This window comes from Mytilus trossulus, chromosome 10, assembly GCF_036588685.1.
Source record: "Mytilus trossulus isolate FHL-02 chromosome 10, PNRI_Mtr1.1.1.hap1, whole genome shotgun sequence".
Lineage (NCBI taxonomy): Eukaryota > Metazoa > Mollusca > Bivalvia > Mytilida > Mytilidae > Mytilus > Mytilus trossulus.
Window position 1 is genome coordinate 69610098 of NC_086382.1, and position 20945 is coordinate 69631042.

Below are 20945 nucleotides of genomic sequence, written 5' to 3' on the forward strand. Positions count from 1 at the left end.
ATATAGAACAATGGTGTTGATTAAAAATTACACCACTCCCGACCCTTTTGTTTTCCACATAATTAATATTGCAATAATTTACAAGTTCCGGGTCGAACCCGATACCGATACCAATATCATAATATATGTTCACATGTTTAACTGGTCACCCGCTGATTGATACTTCGACACAAACGTTTGTGTAGATAAGATTGAAACAACAGCAGGGGTCCAGTTAATTCACATGTTACCTATTACCTTATCTGTACGTTCTGCATCTGACAGGCACACCACCAAAAGTTGTATTTAGGATGCTACATGTATTAGACGGGTCATAATCACAGGGTTGACACTTCTAAATTCAATCATTGTCAATTTGTTCCGTATTGTGGTATTTTAATCGGTAAGACTTTCTAAGATGACCATACGAAAACTAAAAATCTGCACTTGAAAATATGGTGTATATGTAGTTTTTAATTTGTTAGCAGGCATGACGTAATACAGCGAATCAAAGAGTTCAGCTTTATTTATAACTTATATAGGACAATGCTGTTGATTAAAAAATACTCCATTCAAGGACTTTTTGATTTCCAAAGAATTAATATTACCAATAATTGATAAGTTCCAGGTCGACGGGTTCAAGCAATAAGATTTTTCAAGCAGACAGATTCTGAAAGCAGAGAAAACTGTTCATCTTATCATCGGCATGCCTATATCTGATGACAATAACAAAACTACAATAAGACTTACGCATAGTTATATACTTTAATTCAGTCACGGACCCGCGATTTCACGGCCGGGTGTGTTCTAGTAAAGATAAAGAGCATTGAGGACCCGAAATTCCAAACACTTGTGCCAAATTCGGCTAAACACTACTGAATTCAGTATCCATGTAAATTTACATCTATTTCACTTATAAAAAATATTGTGTTATTTAGTTCACCTCTGAATAGCTTAAATCAGTTACACTGCTAATTATCAGATTCGACTCATAATTTAAAATGTAATAAACATTTAGCGGGAGATACTGCACATCATTAGTTTAATGTTCTCAAGTCTTTCCATGTTCTGCATCCTATGAACATGTGTTATGGAAACTGTTAATATAACTGAATTCACGATTAGTTAATATGTTTCAACAAATATATTGAAGAAAATATTTTTAAACACTAAATTTTTTACATCTTAAGTTTGATATTATTATATAGAGTCAAATAAAGGGAGACAAGAAAACGTGCTTCTCATACACAATTTGTATTTCGTCTGTTTCTCTGGGTTATACTGAAAATCACATTTCATAAGTTCCACATTGTTCTTCACATAGTAGACTATGTCCTCAGGTGTTTTTTCATTATTAATTTATACACATTGTATAATTGTGGCGCATTGATTTTTAAGCTTTCCCAAACATCGTATTGAACGGATGAGGACATTTGTGGTTTTCAGCCAAGTGTAAATAATCAATAGGACACAACACACAAATTTATTCAGGAAACATTTATATATTTACAAATAGGTAATTAATTGTATGAACTTAATGCATTCTATTCTTAAGTGTATTTATTTTACTGTTCCATATTGTATATTCTTCATTTTGTTGGTATTGTCCTCATTACTCCTGAAAATAAATATACAAATATATAAAGTTCACTCGTTTCGTCCATAGATAATTTAAGTTCACCCTTATTGGTGATCACCAACAAATGTGCAATTTAAAATCAGTAATAAAGTTTTTTTCAAAGATTTATTTGTATCAATTGATACCTAACGTTCATACTTGTACATATCAAACCGAATTCATTTACAAACGTATGTTTTACCTTCCAGAGATTGTCGACACCTTCCATGTATTGGTTGACAATGGTAATGATTACTCGTTGTCGTGATCTTTAAATTGTTAGACATCAGAAGTGGCCTTACACGTATCTGTGTTCTATTCGTGATTATTATATATGTTTGATAGAGTCTTATGTTGAACGAGAGGTGATATATATGCATACAAAGATACGTTTACCCTTTGGACACACTTAGTAGTTTTGCTCCGCTTGCAGTCAACGCGACTTTTAAATCATTCAAAACAAGAAATAATTACAGGGGACTACCTAGTCTGATTCCTGTTAAGACTTGATTTTCTTTTACTCTGTTATATGGTTTTATCCTTAGAATAGTATAACACATCACAAACTTGCGTGTAGTTGGTAAATGGTAGTCTCATAAATTTTTCATATTTTTTTAATAAATTCTATCAATAATAATTCATGAAATTAACATATCACAATTACAATGTTTCTGCAATAAGTTATTCGTCAAAATGAAAATAAACCCATTTTTTTCATATGAATACATATTTTTTTTCAAAACGATTTTAAGAGATCAAATTTATGAATTGTGGTAAAGTATTTCTATCATTTCAAACTATACCTGCGCCTATGTATGAAATATACCAAACTGACTATCACCATCACAGCAGCTGCACACCCAATAGCGATTCCTGCCACCAAACCAATAGAAAGTCCTGTTTTCTCAGCATGTTCTTTAACTAAAATAGCCAAAAGAAAAAGGAATATTATTATGAAAAAATAAGTAAATACGCTTCAATAAAATACCAGCTGCAGTTTCTATGTTTTTGGAATAATTTGAATTGCTTTTGACAAATCAATATATAATTCAGCTCAAAATATGTGTCGGAGAAGCTCTGTAAAGTACTTCAATTATACATATCATTCATCCTGATATCGTCAATAAAGATTTGTTTGAAGTGATTCTCCTATGTGGTCCATATAGCAGAAGGCTATCTCTGCTTCACTATCGCTTGGCGTCCGCCGGCTTTAAAGTTTCAATTGTTCGTCTCCTTCGAAACTACTGAATATATCAAAAATTTCAGATAATTAATCCTTTTCTTAGAATGATGTTTGTTTCACCAAATATCACCACCGCGATTTAAAACGGAACATATGGCTTAGTTGTAGGTAATTGTTATATATCTTTAAAACCATAGAAGATACAGAAAAATTTGACTAGCCTTAAATGTTCAGAATGTCAAAAACTTACTATTATATAAAACAAAATTTAAATGACATTTAATAAAAATTATTACCCTCCATTTTTAAATCAAGCAATATTGTCCATCCTGTTTACACTTGAAAACTATAAACATAGGGGGGGAAATACAATCAAAAACATAATGAGCAATACAACGTTTTTTTTTTTTTTTTTTTTTTTTTTTTTTTTTTTTTTTTTTTATAAAATACTAGTTTTCTCAATTGACCTTTTTTCATAGAAGTTATTTTGAGACTTTTATTGCCAACTATACAGTATGATTTTTTCGCTTTGAAGTGGCCGTATAGCTGGCTAACAAATGACAAGCTAACATGACTTAAAACGTAAGTTGACATTTTTTGTCAAAAAAAGGACGTTTTGAGGACTCCTTGAGGCATTTAAACAACTCTTTTGCCTGGTATGAATTTTGCAGTGTTTCTTCTTGTATCTTTAAAACTTTTGATGAAAGACAGTATTATTAGTTATAAAATGTACCAGGCTTATATTTTGATACGTTAGACATGCGTTTCATCTAAATAAGACAAATCAGTGACGCTCAGATAAAAATAGTTAGAAAAGCAAAACAAGTATGCAGTTGAGGAGCATTGAGGACACAAAATTCCAAAAAGGGTGTGCCAAATACGTCTAAGGTAGTCTATGCCTAGGATAAGAAAATAATTAGTATTTCGAATAATTTTTACTTTATCAAACAGTTAATTTATAAAACAACCATATAATTGATATGCATGTCAACACCGCAGTGCTGACTACAGGGAACAAATAGACAGCAACACTGACCCGCAATCACAGATACCATATATGTAATAGGCTCCCTGAACCTTTTATTGTTTTTTCTCCGCCTACCATGTCTGCGTCAGTCCCTTTTTTCTCAACCATGTACAATACAATAAAAGCCTAAATAGAGCTGGACATCATAATTACCTTCGCAGAATGCACCTTTCCATTCCGGTTTACATCCCTGTGAACACATACCATTACCTTTACATTCTTCTTTTAAGCACGATTCACTGCACTTCTGATTACATTGTTTCCCATATTAACCTTTAATACACTTAAAACAGTGTCCGTCATTTGGATTACAAGACGTCAACGTGTTATCCTCTGAAGCACATTTACCACACGATTCATTACAAAATTGTCCAAATTGACCAGATGCGCATGTGTCTATACAAGAGCCGGTACACTTTTCACATATATATCCACTCGAAGAACTATTTGTACATGTTGTACTACACGTTTGATGGCAATTAAACCCAAATCTTGAAGGCGGACAAATAGAGTTCATGAAATTCATGTTGCATTGTGTGATATTACATGCAGGTGATACATGAAGGCATTGGCCAGTCACGGGATGACATATCAAACAACTATCAACACAGGATTCATTGCAGTAACTTCCGTATTTTCCAGGCGCACAACCAGACATACACACACCTTGACTATTACAATTTTCACCCAAACATTGACTACAAGACTGAGAACATTTTTCACCAAAATAACCATCATTGCAACCATCTAAAAAGAAATGTATACATAAAGTGATTGAAAAATAAATAAGTATTATCATTGTCGCATGTAAAACGTTGAACACATTGATAGTATCCTGATATTGAAAAATATACGATTAAATACAATTAAAAGTGCAATCAAAATTTAGTATTCCAGTCTGTGTTTTATATATATTAATTTAATGGCCTTAAAACAAGGTTTAATCCACCATTTCTACATTTGAAAATGCCTGTACCAAGTCAGGAATGTGACAGGTCTTGTCCATTCGTTTTTATGTGTTTTGTTATTTAATTTTGCAATGTGGTTATGGACTTTCGATAAGATTGTCCTCTAAGTTCAGTATTTTTGTGTTTTTACTTTTTACAGATAAATAAGTCATGAAGTAGGCCAAATCTATAATAATAAAATTAACGGTACCAATTTTCTTGCACCAGATGCGCATTTATACAATACATGTCTCTTCAGTGATGCCCGTGGCCAAAATATTTGAAATCCAAAGCTTATATAAAAAATGAAGAGCTATAATCCAAAAGGTTCAAAAAGTATACCCAAATCCGTGAAAGGAATCAGAGCTTTGCATGAGGGAGATACATTCCTTAATTTATTATAATTTATTATTTTGTAACAGCAAATTTTAATAACACAAAAAAATCCGTATTTTTATGCCAGTACCGAAGTACTGGCTACTGGGCTGGTGATACCCTCGGGGACTAATAGTCCACCAGCAGAGGCATCGACCCAGTGGTAGTAATAAAATTAACGGTACCAATTTTCTTGCACCAGATGCGCATTTCGACAATACAGGTCTCTTCAGTGATGCTCGTGGCCAAAATATTTGATATCCAAAGCTTATATAAAAGATGAAGATACCGAATAACAAGTAATAAGGCATATTCTAGGATTGATGTAAGTTTTTTGTAAAATAAAAAGCTAGATTCTAAATTCCTGACGAATTTTATTAAGATTTGGCCTTAAAAAAGAAAAGTGAACGATAGGTATAAATTTGGCTCTATTTGCTGAACGGTTTTGAAATGTTTAATTAGCAATCATTCACAAGTTGTAATTGCAATACAATAGATTACAATAACTTTGAGAACTAGCTTTTTGTACTTCTTATTAATCGTGCTAGTTTGGTCAAATGATACTATATTTTACATTTCGTACCTGTTTCTGTTACAGTTTTGTCCAAGTTTAGAGGGATGCCCTCACAAGCATGCTTAACCAAGACAGATTATTTATCTGCTGGTTCAAAGTCTTAACTGAAGAGTTTGTAGGTCAGTTTTTCTTTTTGTTCAAATCTAATCCTGTCTGTTCTACCTTATTCGTTTTTCGTAAATTGTGCTTTTATAAAAGAGTTGGTTTTCCTCTTTCAATGTTTCATTTTTTTTTGTCGGGGCCGAATGCATTTTTTTTAACGGTTGCCTATAATTGCTTACATCAACTTCATTTGAACACTGGTGGGTAGTTAGTTAATTGTTGCAATGGGAATAATACCACATCTGTTTATTTTTTAATGAAGATGGCTAATTGTTTCCAATACAGAAGTGATAATATGCCCTCTAATGTGAGAACCTTTATGTTTTTTTTTAATAAACGATTGATTAATTTTTTTTAAGATTTAATGTGATTCACAAGAACAACGCTTTTGTGATTTCCGTTATATAAGATCGTTCTATTGTAATTATTTTGGATTTGATTCTAAATACATTTATGACATCTTTTAGCATAAATTATAAAAAGTTAAAATTGCTATCTAATAATAAAAAAATCAAAATGGGTAGTTTTTTGACGAATTCATGTGCACTCGTTTTTTTCTAAAACAATGGGAAACTATGCCAATAATCATCCAGTTGTAATACTGTTTTAATCATTTGTTAGAATTACCAAAAAGTGTATCATCAATATATCAAAATGCTTTGAAAAAAATTAAAATGCCGAATAAGTTCAATTATTTATATCTGGACTATAATATATTTGTTAATATATATACCTTCACATATGCCTGTTGTCCGATCGCATAGTCCTCTAAGACAGTTGACACAAGAATTATAGCAATAAAAACCATACTTTCCAGGTTTACATGTAATGCAGCTACCAGAAAACTGATCACAAGTTTTGTTTAAACAATTCCTTGAACAGGTAAAAATACAAATGTCACCATAGAAACCGTCTTTGCATCCATGTATACATGTTCCATTGGTTGGGTCACAGCCATCAATACAGCTAGTTTCACATTTTTGATCGCATATATCGTAACCGTAAGGATGTTTATACCATCCTGGCGTACAACCTTCAAGACAATCTCCTGTACTACCATTACAGTTGTCATTCAAACAATTTTCACAAGGTGCACACAAGTCTTCAAGTGTGGGTTTGTAAAACCCGTATCCACATGTATTGCAATTGGCAAATTCTAAATTACGTTTATCCTTATACTGGGTACACTTCAAACAGTGTGGCGTTATAAGTGAACATCCATATTTGCATGTGGAATAATACCAATCAGGTTCACATCCATATGGACATACACCTGTTGCGGAATCACAAACAGATTCATTTCCGGTACAATAGCTGCTGCATTTATCAACACAATGTTTCCCGTAATATCCCGACTTACATCCGTCTAAACATACTCCAGTGGTACTATCACAGTTTGAATGTCCGCCCTTACAATTGTCACTGCACCTACAACACCCATTATGTTTCTGGTACCATCCAGAAGTTTTGCATTTGACACAGTTATACATTGAATCACGTTTCAAGCATTGGTTTACTTCGCATTTACATTGATTACCGAAAAAACCTGAATTGCATTGTATACATTTGTCACCACTTTTTTCACACTTTATACAGTTAGAATGACAGGAGTTCTCACAATATTGACCATAATATCCTTCTGAGCACACATTACACGTAGTATTATCAATACAGGAATCACAGTCTTCAATACATGAATGATTGCATTGTTTTCCATACCAGCCTTTTGAACAGGTACACGACCCATCAAAGGTTGAACAAGTCGAAAGTCGACAGTTAACTGGACATTGATGTTCACATTTGTCTCCAAACCAACCTTTCGAACAATTTTTTACAGGTATCGTTACTTGAACAAATGTCACAGTGCGCTATACAGTTCAGTTCACAGTAAGAACCACCGAACCCAGGTTTACATTGCCTACAGCTACCGATACGTTGTTGACAACTTAAAAGCGGTTTACACCTTTCACTACAATTCTTTTCGCAATTATGTCCCCAGAACCCGTTTTCGCAGCCATGTATACATTCACCAGTTTGTCGATCACATCTTTTAATCTTCTTGCAATTTGAGGGACAATTCTTTTCACAATGATCTCCATAATGAGGTAGCCAGCAAGATACACACAATCCATTTAGATTGCATCGTGAGTGACATCGTCCCGTGCAGGTTTCCGTACAGTTAACACCATAATATGAACTTATACAATTTCTACATTCGCCACTTTCTCTGTGACATCCTGTCATATCACAGTTTTGTGGACAGGTCGAATTACAATCGAATCCATAAAACTCGTACGTGCAACTTCCGGTACAATAGCCAGTCTCGTGATTACATCCATCGAAACAATTCATACAATCTGAAACAATATAGTTTCACCCTTTATCTTAGGAAAAATATTAAACAAATCTGATAATAATACATAAATTATACGATTAAATCATCTCCTTTGAAACCATACATTGTTGAGGCTACAGTATATAACATGAAGTAGAAAATTGCACAAATCTGTAACAATTAGTAAATTATGGCATCAATATATCAATGAATGGAAGTAAAATGTGTGACATACGATAAAGAAAAAGAAACACAAAAGACTCTTAAAACAAATTGAAGAATCTGTACAAGTTCGCACTAAGTCGGTTGAAGGACGATTTACACTTCGACATGTAAATGCTTTTGTTGAAGACTTTCATGTTAATCTCTACATGCAATTCGGTTTTGTATCGGGTATTTTTGGATTTTTAGTAACTATTTATTGTATAAGGATAGTCATGTTCTACGATAAAAAGTTTACCTTTAACTGGATCGTGACTAATTTTCAGTATTACTTTTGAAGCTACTTTTTACTTTCTATTTATCTGAATTCTACGGAATCTGAAAAAGTGCAATACACGCATTGCCCCTGCGAATGGTAGAAAGAGGGACGAAAGATACCATAGGGACAGTCAAACTCATAAATCGAAAATAAACTGACAACGCAAAGGCTAAAACAGAAAAGGACAAACAGACACATGACAACATAGAAAACTAAAGAATAACCAACACGAACCCCACCAAAAACAAGGGGTGATCTCAGGTTTTCCAGAAGGGTATGCAGATCCTGCTCCACATGTGGCACCCGTCGTGTTGCTTATGCGATAACAAATCCGGTAAATAGTCTAATTCGGTAGGTCACATTTATGAAAGGGAAGGGGGTTGTAGTAGCGACGTAGATGGCATTGTATAGAACAGATACAGAAAACAAACTGGCAATGTATGCTGTTACTGATGTCCCACAAAATTAATAAGAATAATTCATCCCGACTGTTTGCATAAAATTATCCTAACAGAAACATATTTATCACTGTATCCTTATTTCGTTAATAACTATCCTCTGTCGAAATTTCAATATTAGTCGCTTCAATTTAAGTGATATATATATGAAAAAAACAATATGAAAAAAAAAGTGGTGTATAAATGATAATGTATTACTAAAATTCATACCACGAATTACTTTTCACATATATTCACCACTAAACTTCAAACGACTGTGGTGTTTGAAAGGTGTGGTGGTTTTATGTTTTGTAATTCTAAACTTCAATTATCTCCCATTGACAACCTTAGAACTCAACAAATTGATGTGATAAAATCGAGTAAACGTTTTTTTTAAATGTGTTAGATTGGCAAAAGACAGTAATTGAAAAAAAAACATATGTCAATATAATTCATATATAGTTGTTACTTGTTTTAGTAAGCAATTTTCTAACCACACATCATTTCAAAAATTTATCTAATTTAATCATAGAAACAAAAAGTCGCTTTGAAAGTTACGAAAGAAAATGATAAGTTTTTTAATACGGCTTGAAGCAAAATACAAAAAGTAACATGTGCAAAGAGCCGAACGATTAGTATTTATTCAAAACCGGAAAATTGCGTTATTTTATGGTTTTAGTTTGTGCTGTAGATATTTACCGTAAGTCATCGTCAAAACTAGAAAATACACAAAACAATGATTATAGTATATTTCATTTAAAGGGGCGCTATCTTTCAAATTCATGTTCACCATTTTGATTAACATTGTCATATTTGATATATAACAATGAAAAACATCTATTCAAATGATCAGAAGTCTAAAATAAACAATTTACAGGGCATCTGCTCAATACTATGTAGCTACGTTTCGTGTGTATTTTAGTCTTGACACAAAGGAACTCTGATGATCGATTGCGATATAAACATAAATATAGATATAAATAGAAAGAGAACTCGCGCAATTTTTTTTTCTAGGTCAGTCTACAATATACTTAATGTCATCATCAATGTTTCTTATCTCATTTTGACAAAATTTAACCATAATTGCTGTTTGAAGCGAATAATTATTTCACTATTCAGTTTCATAAAAGATTGTGCCAAAAAAAATATCTTTAAGATTATTGATATATCTTGTAACGAGTGCCCCTTTAAGAAATGTAAATATGTTATATTTTATCTTAAATTATCAGTTGCAACTTAAATTTGAAATTTTCATTGAGATAATTGCAAGAGCATGCATATATAAAAAACATGATGCCAATTCAAGTCAGCGCAATATCAGTTAATGCCAATCTTTAGCATTCAAGATTTTCAACGAAGAAAGGTTCTCTTATACAACAGAGAAACGTAACTACAACTTTTATGTATCATCATACTTAATCAAGATTTGAATTGGTGGCTCAAATCCAATCAACTTCTCATAATACAAAATGTGTAGCTAATAAAATTTATTATCAAACTAGAACACACCCGTGATATCGCGGGTTCGTGACTGAATTAAAGTACTAATATAACTATGCGCAAGCCTTATTTTAGTATTAGTATTGTCATCTGGTAAATTCATGCCGATTATAAGATACACAGTTTTCTCTGCTTTCAAATCTTTCTGTTTGAACCCGGCGAACTGGAACTTGTCAATTATTGGTAATATTAATTATTTGAAAAGGTCCTGGAATGGAGTATTTTTTAATCAACAGCATTGTCCTATATTAGTTATATATAAAGTTGAATTCTTTGATTCGCTGTTTTACGTCATGCCCGCTAACAAATTGAAAACTGTACCTTTACGCCTTAATTTTAGTCCAGATTTTTAGTATTCGTATTGTTATCTTAGAAAGTCTTGACAATTTAGTAGTGTCAACCCTGTGATTATATTAATTCTGAATTCACCGTTTGTTGGTGCGCCAGTCAGATGCGGAACTTACAGATAAGGTGATAGGTAACAGGTGAATATATTATTGGTATCGGTATCGGACTCGACCCGGAACTTCTTAATTATTGGCAATATTAATTACGTGGAAAACAAAAGGGCCTGGAGTGGTGTTATTTTTAATCTACACATTTGTACTATATTACATGTAGTTATATATAAAGTTGAATTCTTTGAATCGTCGTTTTTACGTGATGACGGCTGACAAATTGGACCTCGTAATTTTAGTATTATAGATAGGTCAATAACATTGATTTTATATTTCAGAAATTAATGATTTTAATTTTATGTCTATAAAATATTGTATTGGAATAATGTAAATGCTTCAAAACCTCGCGTTCAAATGGTGCAGTGCGCCAGGGTTGACGGCAGCTGTTTTATGTCACATATATATGTTTTGGTTCTTATATATCATTGGCATTTAGATACTCGCGCCATGACTGTAATGATAATGGCATGAAAAGGAAACCGATTTGGAGGCATAACAATATAAAGCAATTTTTTTTAAATAGAATAAAATGCAGCATTATTCTAAATACAATGTAAGCGAGTAAACCTTTCTGATACGTCTTCCTTATCATAATCTTGAATTGATAAACGTTACCATATTAATTATGTTTGTACAATGAGATATAAATAGATATCTAAAATCAACACATGCTACCGTGATAATTACATCAAATGCATACACTCTAGTAATCATAATTAATAATATTATACATACCTTGATTATTTTCACAGTCAATGTTAGTTATGAATACAATTAAGAACATTAATCCAATTTGAAAAACTTGTAAGCAGGTTACTTTCGTTGTGGCTACATGAGTCTTCCTATTGTGACTTCAAATGTTTTTGCCTATCACAAACCAAAATATTGCTACGTTAGAAAGAGGAACGAAAGATACCAAAGGGACAGTCAAACTCATAAATCTAAAACAAACTGACAACGCCATGGCTAAAAATGAAAAAGACAACCAGAAAAACAATAGTACACATGACACAACATAGAAAACTAAAGAATAAACAACACGAACCCCACCAAACTAGGGGTAATCTCAGGTGCTCCGGAAGGGTAAGCAGATCCTCAGTGTGTTTGAATTTGTTTGTTAGCCTTTTGGTCATGAATGTTTGTCTCTAATATTTAATTAACTGTGCATTTGTATTCAGATATCGCAGATCAAATTTATTCGTTCATTGTGTAATCATACGTTTTTTGATTGAGTTAATTCTGCCAATTGATATTTTATCGTATGTTTTTCTATGTTGTGATGTTATGCTATTGTTTCAGAAAAAGGGAGAAGGTTTGGGCCCATTAAAACGTTTAATCCCGCTGCAAATGTTTGCACCTGTCCTAAGTCAGGAATCTGATGTACAGTAGTTGTCGTTTGTTTATGTAATATATACGTGTTTCTCGTTTCTCGTTTTGTTTATATAGATTAGACCGTTGGTTTTCCCGTTTGAATGGTTTTACACTAGTAATTTTGGGGCCCTTTATAGCTTGTTGTTCGGTGTGAGCCAAGGCTCCGTGTTGAAGGCCGTACTTTAACCTATAATGGTTTAATTTTTAAATTGTTATTTGGATGGAGAGTTGTCTCATTGGCACTCACACCACATCTTCCTATATCTATTGTGAAGTCAAACATGTTTGATTTGATTGTTTTAAATATAATTATTGACAAACCAATATATGTGGATTTGCAGAACATTGCACGCATCAAACTGGTGTAAAAAAATATAATTTGCTTACAACATGATGCTTTTTTTTGTAACCACTCATGATTTTTTACGTTTATAAATGCTGCAAATTACGAGTTATAATTAATTAATCAATGTATCAATTAAAACACGTTGAACATATAGGATAACGATGAAACGACAACATGTCAGTCCCTCTGTCCTTCTATTACCATGATTACCGTATAGTAGGTTATTTTCGCGGGTGTAAAATTTTGCAATTTTCATTGAATCAGGTATGCGAAATATTTTGACGGTTATTTATTTTGGCGGATTTAAAACTTTTATCAATACCTTTACAGGGGCCGTTTTAAATTGGCGGAATTTATTTTTGTCGATTTTTTTCTATCCGCGGAAAAACGCGAATATTTGCATCACACGAAAATCACCCGTTATACGGTACGTCAAATCACACATTACAATATAATTGTTGAATTGAATTAGAACCATTCGATTTTAAAAACCATATAGTCAAAGGCTTCAGCATTATATCGATATTCAAAAGTCTCAAGAAGCTATTTAACTAAGAGTTCCAAATGGCGAAGTTGAAATAATCCATTCGTAAATATTACGGACGCCATCACGAGTCGGTTGATGATTTCGGCTTTGTCCCTTATGTTGTAACTGCAATCCCCTTCCATTTTTACGAATGTGACCTACCGAATTAGACTATTTACCGGGTTTGTAATAACATGAGCAACCCGATTGTTGCCATTGGGGCTATGGTTTTTTTTGGAAAAAAAAGTTTGTTTCCAGGTTTTTTTTCACCCTTAGCTGCCACTATATGTAATGCTAAAATTGAAAGAAAGAAATTCTTTTCATCTTGTCGCCAAAAAAATAGATTGTTTTTCGCCTAAAGTTTGCGTAGAAAAAAAAACCATAGTCCCCCCCCCCCCCCCCCCGAAAATCAAATGGTTCCTGCCTGAGTTTATTTTTTACTTATGAGTCCGAAGGTCCTTTGCAATTTTCGTCTAATTAGAAAATAATGATTCAATGGACCACTGATCGTGTTAGTTATGCAAAATATCTTGTGTCCGCATTTCGGAAATCATATTTTTTCGGTGGTGAAAAGGCGGACACTTGCATTTTCCTATTTTATAATAAAAATTGAAACAAACCTGTTGGCATAAACTATTTATAGCATACATTTCCAATCACATGACATGACAGTAAATCGTAAGGAATAAACATGATATCCTCATTGCAACAGAATAAGAGGTTCAAAAGAAAACAAAACACTTTATTTGTTATATCTATTTTATTCAAATTTTTCGTTATTTTATCAAAAAGTTGGTATTTTTTTTCCCGTCCACATGTATTAGCGTTGTTCGCAATTAAGCAAATTTCCCCTTCAGATAGATTCTATCAATATCAAAGATTACAAAGTCACACAAGATGCAATAGCAGTAACATAATTCTGCTGGTGGACTATCAGTCCCCGAGGGTAACATCAGCTCAGTAGTCAGTATTTCGGTACTGACATGATTAAACAAACTTTACTTAAATTGTCCGTTTATAAATTTATAAATTATTAAGAAACTAAGGTTTCAACTCCCTCAGGCAAAGTTGGCTTTAGATGAATTTGGCTATTTATTTTAGGTATTTTTGACATACAGCTCTTCAACGGTTTCGGTACTTATACATCGAAATGTTTGCCTTAAATTGGCTTTGAGCGTTCCTGATGAAGGTAAATCCAGAAAAGCGCTTCGGACGCAAGAAATTAATAACGTGTTGTTTTCAATATTTTAAATAAAGTCGATCATGTAATGATGAAACGTCACTGATTGATTCAAAACACATTGTAAAATATATATAACTCCCGTTGGAAGTTGTTCACTAAAATGTAAGAACTCAATAAGTATGTCAATGTTGCTTGTTAAGACCAAATAAGTGGTGTATGTTTTTAACAAATGTACGGTTATGGATATATGGTATAACGAACATGATGTTTATTTGCTTCCGTTTGATTCTTTACTGTTCAGTATTGTAGTTTGTTCATACGGAAGGAATTGTCCTCGTTAATTCTGAAAAGATAAATACTTATCAATAAAGCCACAAATGTTTAAGCAACTTCATGAAAACAAATTCAACTATTTTTTTCTATAATTCAACAGTAACCGTTATCAGCTTATGGTATATGGACAAGTGATGTAAATGATTAAGAAAACACCATTTGAACAAATATAAACAAAAGCAGGTATTTATGATATAAAATAGAAGATGTGGTATGATTGCCGGGTGGCCGATGAGACAACTATTCACATGATGAGTAATATTTTGACTAATTATTTGCTTAAAAAACAATTATGTGTAATTAATATTTTTAAAGCAGCGCTGGTTTGTACACGATATGAATTCTACAACAAATTATAAACTTCTAAAAAAAAAATCAAAGGTACCTCTTGAAAAGTTTCAGGGGAAAATCATGTTCTTTTTATCCGAATTTTACTGTGCGTATTGCTGTTTATTTTGATTTTTCTACATTGGCTAAAAGTATAGCGTGAAAGTTGAGATCTCAAAAACACATATTTAACCCCGCCGCATTTTGCGCCTGTCCGAAGTAGGGAGCCTCTGGCCTTGGTCAGTCTTGTATGATTTTAATTTTTTGTTTCTTTTATATATTTCGGAGTTTAGTATGACGTCTTTTATCACTGAACTAGTACATATACATAATTTTGTTGACTCCGAGTGTGGAATTTTACCGCTGTATTGAAGACCCATTTGTGACCTGTGGCTGTTTTATGCTCTTTGGTCGGGTTGTTGTCTCTATAACACATTCCTCATTCCCATTCTCAATTGTATGTTGAGTATCAATTCCAAAGTCAAAACAAATGTTTAAAAAAGCAATAATTAACAAATTATTTGATATGAAATAAAACTTTTAATTCTAGTAGAACATATGCTAAGCAAACATGTTTTTGATACTACATGTAGTTCTCAATACTTCCAAGTTTTGAGATTCCGATAACAATCAATTTCATACTGTACGTACCGTGAAGTTCGTCTATATATGAAATATGACAAAATGACGAATAAAATCACAGCAGCTACGCATCCACTAACTATTCCTGCCACTGAGCCACCGGAAATTCTTTTCTGCTTAGCGGGCTTATTCACTAAAATAATTAAAGTAGAAAACAAATCAATCAATGCAAGGCAAAGCAAAACCCAATCTTTAGAATTATGTGCACATTAATGACTGTCTTTAAAATAATTCAATCTCAATACAAGATCTGCAAAAACCCTTATATAACTAGAATTTAAACTGACACAACATTGCAGTTATTGCTGTTGATTTAAGGTTTGTGACGCAGTTCTACTAAATAATTTCTGGCTATTATCTAGATAACTATAAAACATAAAGGACCAACCAGTAAAAGTAAACACCTATGCAAGATCTGCAAAATTCATATTTGACTGTGTTAGTTTTATGCACTGAATATAAATGTTGCCTGATTTTAACTTATGTTTTACTTATCGTGAGGACTGTTGAAGCTAGACAGAAACTGTGAGCTATACAATTCATCAACAAATATGTCATACTTTTTTCATACGCGTTTTTTAGACTCCTTGAAAGTTATAAGATGTGGTATAATTGTCAGTGAGGCAATAACAATAACAGTACACATTTTACCTTATTTAAAAGTTAAAAAGAAAAATTGATCCAGAATAACTATATCAATCATATATCAAATAGCGGGAATGTAAGCAATTCTAAGGAAAGTATATTTTTCTCCTACGACAATAGATTTTGTCAGTTTTTACCTTTTTATTAAAATCAAAAGGCTATAAAAAAAACCTGCATGTTTACCTTCACATAATGTACCTTCCCATCCTGATTCACATCCATGTGAGCACACACCGTTATCATAACATCAACACGTGCACGTGATCTGGAAAATATTGCGTGACATCACTATTGGTAAACATCAACATCTACGGGTAGAAATACGGGTAGAAAGACAATAATTCTGGAACATCGGACTTCTGACGGATCTCTCTGTGCCACATCATTCCCTAATACTTCGTGGGCGCCAAATGTGAAAGGGGTCTCTTCCGGTATAATGAAATAAACGAAAGACTTTCTAAGGTTCGGATGGTTTTATTACCAGAGAATAAAAACTCTGAAATAACAAGATTATAAACATTAATGATAGTTCATGTAACATATATAATATATTATTATACACATATTATATCACAGACAATTTTAATACAGTTTACACAATTTCTAATATAATGGTGTTACTATAAACAGTAGATACACATTTACTATGGAATGTTCATTCATTCAATCGTGTAGTGAAATGTACATCACATGTCACATGTACTTTAACAAACCGGTTTCTCTGACCGACATTTAATTATAACGGTAACCAGTTCCAATGCGTTTACAACCAAATAGAATTAAATGTATCTTAAAATTACTTCTCGCAAGTATATGAAAGTTTACAATTAAACTTATTAAATATTACAACATTCAAAAAGTATTTACTATGTCTGAATACCAACATATAAATTCTACCACTGATTTGCTAAAAACGCGCAAATCGCCAATGGAAATAATCCATGAATAACTATCATTTCTATAGTATAAAATAATACAAAAACTACAAATTATGCGCTTACCACTTGTGGAGTGAGTTCTCTAGTAAATAAGGAACTTGGCACAAAGTACAAAGAAGTAATCTACATCAGAGTCCTGAAAACCAAAATACAATAATAAGAACGGACTCTTCGTAATTATATAAAATACTAATCACATGACAATTGTAATCAATTCGTCCATATAAAAATAGCATTACGCGGACATGTAACTCATTCTTCTTTCACAATATACTGTAACTTATCATACATGCCGCTATTTTTCTACATGCAGTATTCGTAAAATACTGTTATTACGATATCTCTATACATTACATAATTACGCTATGATCAGCGGCAAGTATTACATTACTTTATAAAAATATGACCTAGCTTCTTTACCAAAAATACGCTCATTCAAATCTTTCATTCCGATGTTATAAACATGCAATCTGAAGATTATTTACTCGAAAATAGGAAAGTTAACCAAATCTATTAATTCGTGTCAAAATGTTAATAAAGAAGAAAGTGCAACTTACTAGTCATGTCTGGAAAACTATAAAACTGAATATAGTAATACAATCTGTCAATATGGGTTTCTACTATAATAGTCTGAGTAAATAATGGACGTCTTTCACTGACCAGTGTCCAGGTGAATTCTACCCAAGGTACACAAAGGAAAACTCAATTTAACCGCCAATAACTAAGAACCAATCAAAACAAGAGTTCAATTTCAACCCCCATGAATATGTATGAGTAACATTACTCAATACGTTAATCATATACTAAATCAAGTCATAAAGGATAAATATCCTTTAGTAAAAATACTTTGCAAGAGTGAAATAATTAAACTAAAGACCCAATAAGAATTTGATAAGTAGATTTTTAATATAAATCAATGATTTCAAAAGTGCAAATTACATAATTTATGAAGCATGAAAAATCACTCTGCTACAGTTATATCAGTTAATGTCAATCTTTAGCATTCAAGATTTTCAACGAAGAAAAAAGGCTATCTTATACAACAGAGAAACGTAACTACAACTTTTATCTATCATCATACAAGATTTTCATTGGTGGCTCAAATCCAATCAACTTCTCATAATACAAAATGTGTAGCTAATGAAATTTATTATCAAATAGGTAAATAACATTGATTTCATATTTAAGAAATTAATGATTTTAATTTTATGCCTATAAAGTATTGTATCGAAATAATGTAAATGCTTTAGTTTCTAAACCTCGCGTTCAAATGTGCAGTTTGCTAGGATTGACGACATAAAAAAGAAGATGTGGTATTATTGCCAATGAGACAACTAACCACAAAAGACCAAAATGACACAAACAGTTACAACTATAGGTAACCGTACGGCCTTCAAAAATTAGCAAAGCCCATACCGCATAGTCAGCTATAAAAGGCCCTGACAATGTAAAACAATTCAAACGAGAAAACTAACGGCCTTTTTTATGTAAAAAAATGAACGAAAAACAAATATGTAACACATAAACAAACGACAACCACTGAATTAGATAGCTGTTTTATGTCACATAGATATGTTTTGGTTCTTATATATCATTGGCATTTAGATACTCGCGTCATGACTGTAATGATAATGGCATGAAAAGGAAATCGATTTGGAGGCATAACAATATAAAGCAATTTTTTTTAAATAGAATAAATTGCAGCATTATTCTAAATACAATGTAAGCGAGTAAACCTTTCTGATACGTCTTCCTTATCATAATCTTGAATTGATAAACGTTACCATATTAATTATGTTTGTACAATGAGATATAAATAGATATCTAAAATCAACACATGCTACCGTGATAATTACATCAAATGCATACACTCTAGTAATCATAATTAATAATATTATACATACCTTGATTATTTTCACAGTTAATGTTAGTTATGAATACAATTAAGAACATTAATCCAATTTGAAAAACTTGTAAGCAGGTTACTTTCGTTGTGGCTACATGAGTCTTCCTATTGTGACTTCAAATGTTTTTGCCTATCACAAACCAAAATATTGCTACGTTAGAAAGAGGAACGAAAGATACCAAAGGGACAGTCAAACTCATAAATTTAAAACAAACTGACAACGCCATGGCTAAAAATGAAAAAGACAACCAGAAAAACAATAGTACACATGACACAACATAGAAAACTAAAGAATAAACAACACGAACCCCACCAAACTAGGGGTGATCTCAGGTGCTCCGGAAGGGTAAGCAGATCCTCAGTGTGTTTGAATTTGTTTGTTAGCCTTTTGGTCATGAATGTTTGTCTCTAATATTTAATTAACTGTGCATTTGTATTCAGATATCGCAGATCAAATTTATTCGTTCATTGTGTAATCATACGTTTTTTGATTGAGTTAATTCTGCCAATTGATATTTTATCGTATGTTTTTCTATGTTGTGATGTTATGCTATTGTTTCAGAAAAAGGGAGAAGGTTTGGGCCCATTAAAACGTTTAATCCCGCTGCAAATGTTTGCACCTGTCCTAAGTCAGGAATCTGATGTACAGTAGTTGTCGTTTGTTTATGTAATATATACGTGTTTCTCGTTTCTCGTTTTGTTTATATAGATTAGACCGTTGGTTTTCCCGTTTGAATGGTTTTACACTAGTAATTTTGGGGCCCTTTATAGCTTGTTGTTCGGTGTGAGCCAAGGCTCCGTGTTGAAGGCCGTACTTTAACCTATAATGGTTTAATTTTTAAATTGTTATTTGGATGGAGAGTTGTCTCATTGGCACTCACACCACATCTTCCTATATCTATTGTGAAGTCAAACATGTTTGATTTGATTGTTTTAAATATAATTATTGACAAACCAATATATGTGGATTTGCAGAACATTGCACGCATCAAACTGGTGTAAAAAAATATAATTTGCTTACAACATGATGCTTTTTTTTGTAACCACTCATGATTTTTTACGTTTATAAATGCTGCAAATTACGAGTTATAATTAATTAATCAATGTATCAATTAAAACACGTTGAACATATAGGATAACGATGAAACGACAACATGTCAGTCCCTCTGTCCTTCTATTACCATGATTACCGTATAGTAGGTTATTTTCGCGGGTGTAAAATTTTGCAATTTTCATTGAATCAGGTATGCGAAATATTTTGACGGTTATTTATTTTGGCGGATTTAAAACTTTTATCAATACCTTTACAGGGGCCGTTTTAAATTGGCGGAATTTATTTTTGTCGATTTTTTTCTATCCGCGGAAAAACGCGAATATTTGCATCACACGAAAATCACCAGTTATACGGTACGTCAAATCACACATTACAATATAATTGTTGAATTGAATTAGAACCATTCGATTTTAAAAACCATATAGTCAAAGGCTTCAGCATTATATCGATATTCAAAAGTCTCAAGAAGCTATTTAACTAAGAGTTCCAAATGGCGAAGTTGAAATAATCCATTCGTAAATATTACGGACGCCATCACGAGTCGGTTGATGATTTCGGCTTTGTCCCTTATGTTGTAACTGCAATCCCCTTCCATATTTACGAATGTGACCTACCGAATTAGACTATTTACCGGGTTTGTAATAACATGAGCAACCCG

At 32.5% G+C, this 20945-nt stretch overlaps 1 protein-coding gene and 1 long non-coding RNA gene across 2 annotated transcripts; both read right to left on the reverse strand.

Moving 5' to 3' along the window:
- Positions 1-4005: 4005 nt before the first annotated feature.
- Positions 4006-9767, reverse strand: LOC134688118 (multiple epidermal growth factor-like domains protein 10). The gene is made up of 4 exons (XM_063548590.1): positions 9758-9767; positions 7931-8162; positions 6539-7233; positions 4006-4554 (listed from the first exon to the last, which is right to left on the reverse strand). The coding sequence occupies exons 1-4, from the start codon at positions 9765-9767 to the stop codon at positions 4076-4078; spliced, it is 1416 nt and encodes a 471-aa protein (XP_063404660.1). The 3' UTR covers positions 4006-4075.
- Positions 9768-14482: 4715 nt separating this feature from the next.
- Positions 14483-16693, reverse strand: LOC134686562 (uncharacterized). The gene is made up of 3 exons (XR_010101622.1): positions 16573-16693; positions 15754-15877; positions 14483-14785 (listed from the first exon to the last, which is right to left on the reverse strand). It is a non-coding gene; the product is annotated as an uncharacterized LOC134686562 (long non-coding RNA).
- Positions 16694-20945: the final 4252 nt, after the last annotated feature.

Bases quoted from the DNA above. Each gene is read 5' to 3' on its own strand.
- LOC134688118 (XM_063548590.1), bottom strand. The intron at 7,234-7,930 runs GTGTGTATCTTG...TGGGTGTTGTAG, and splicing joins CGATGCAATCTAAATGGATT to GTGCAGTGACAATTGTAAGG. The intron at 4,555-6,538 runs GTATATATATTA...ATTTCTTTTTAG, and splicing joins GACAACAGGCATATGTGAAG to ATGGTTGCAATGATGGTTAT.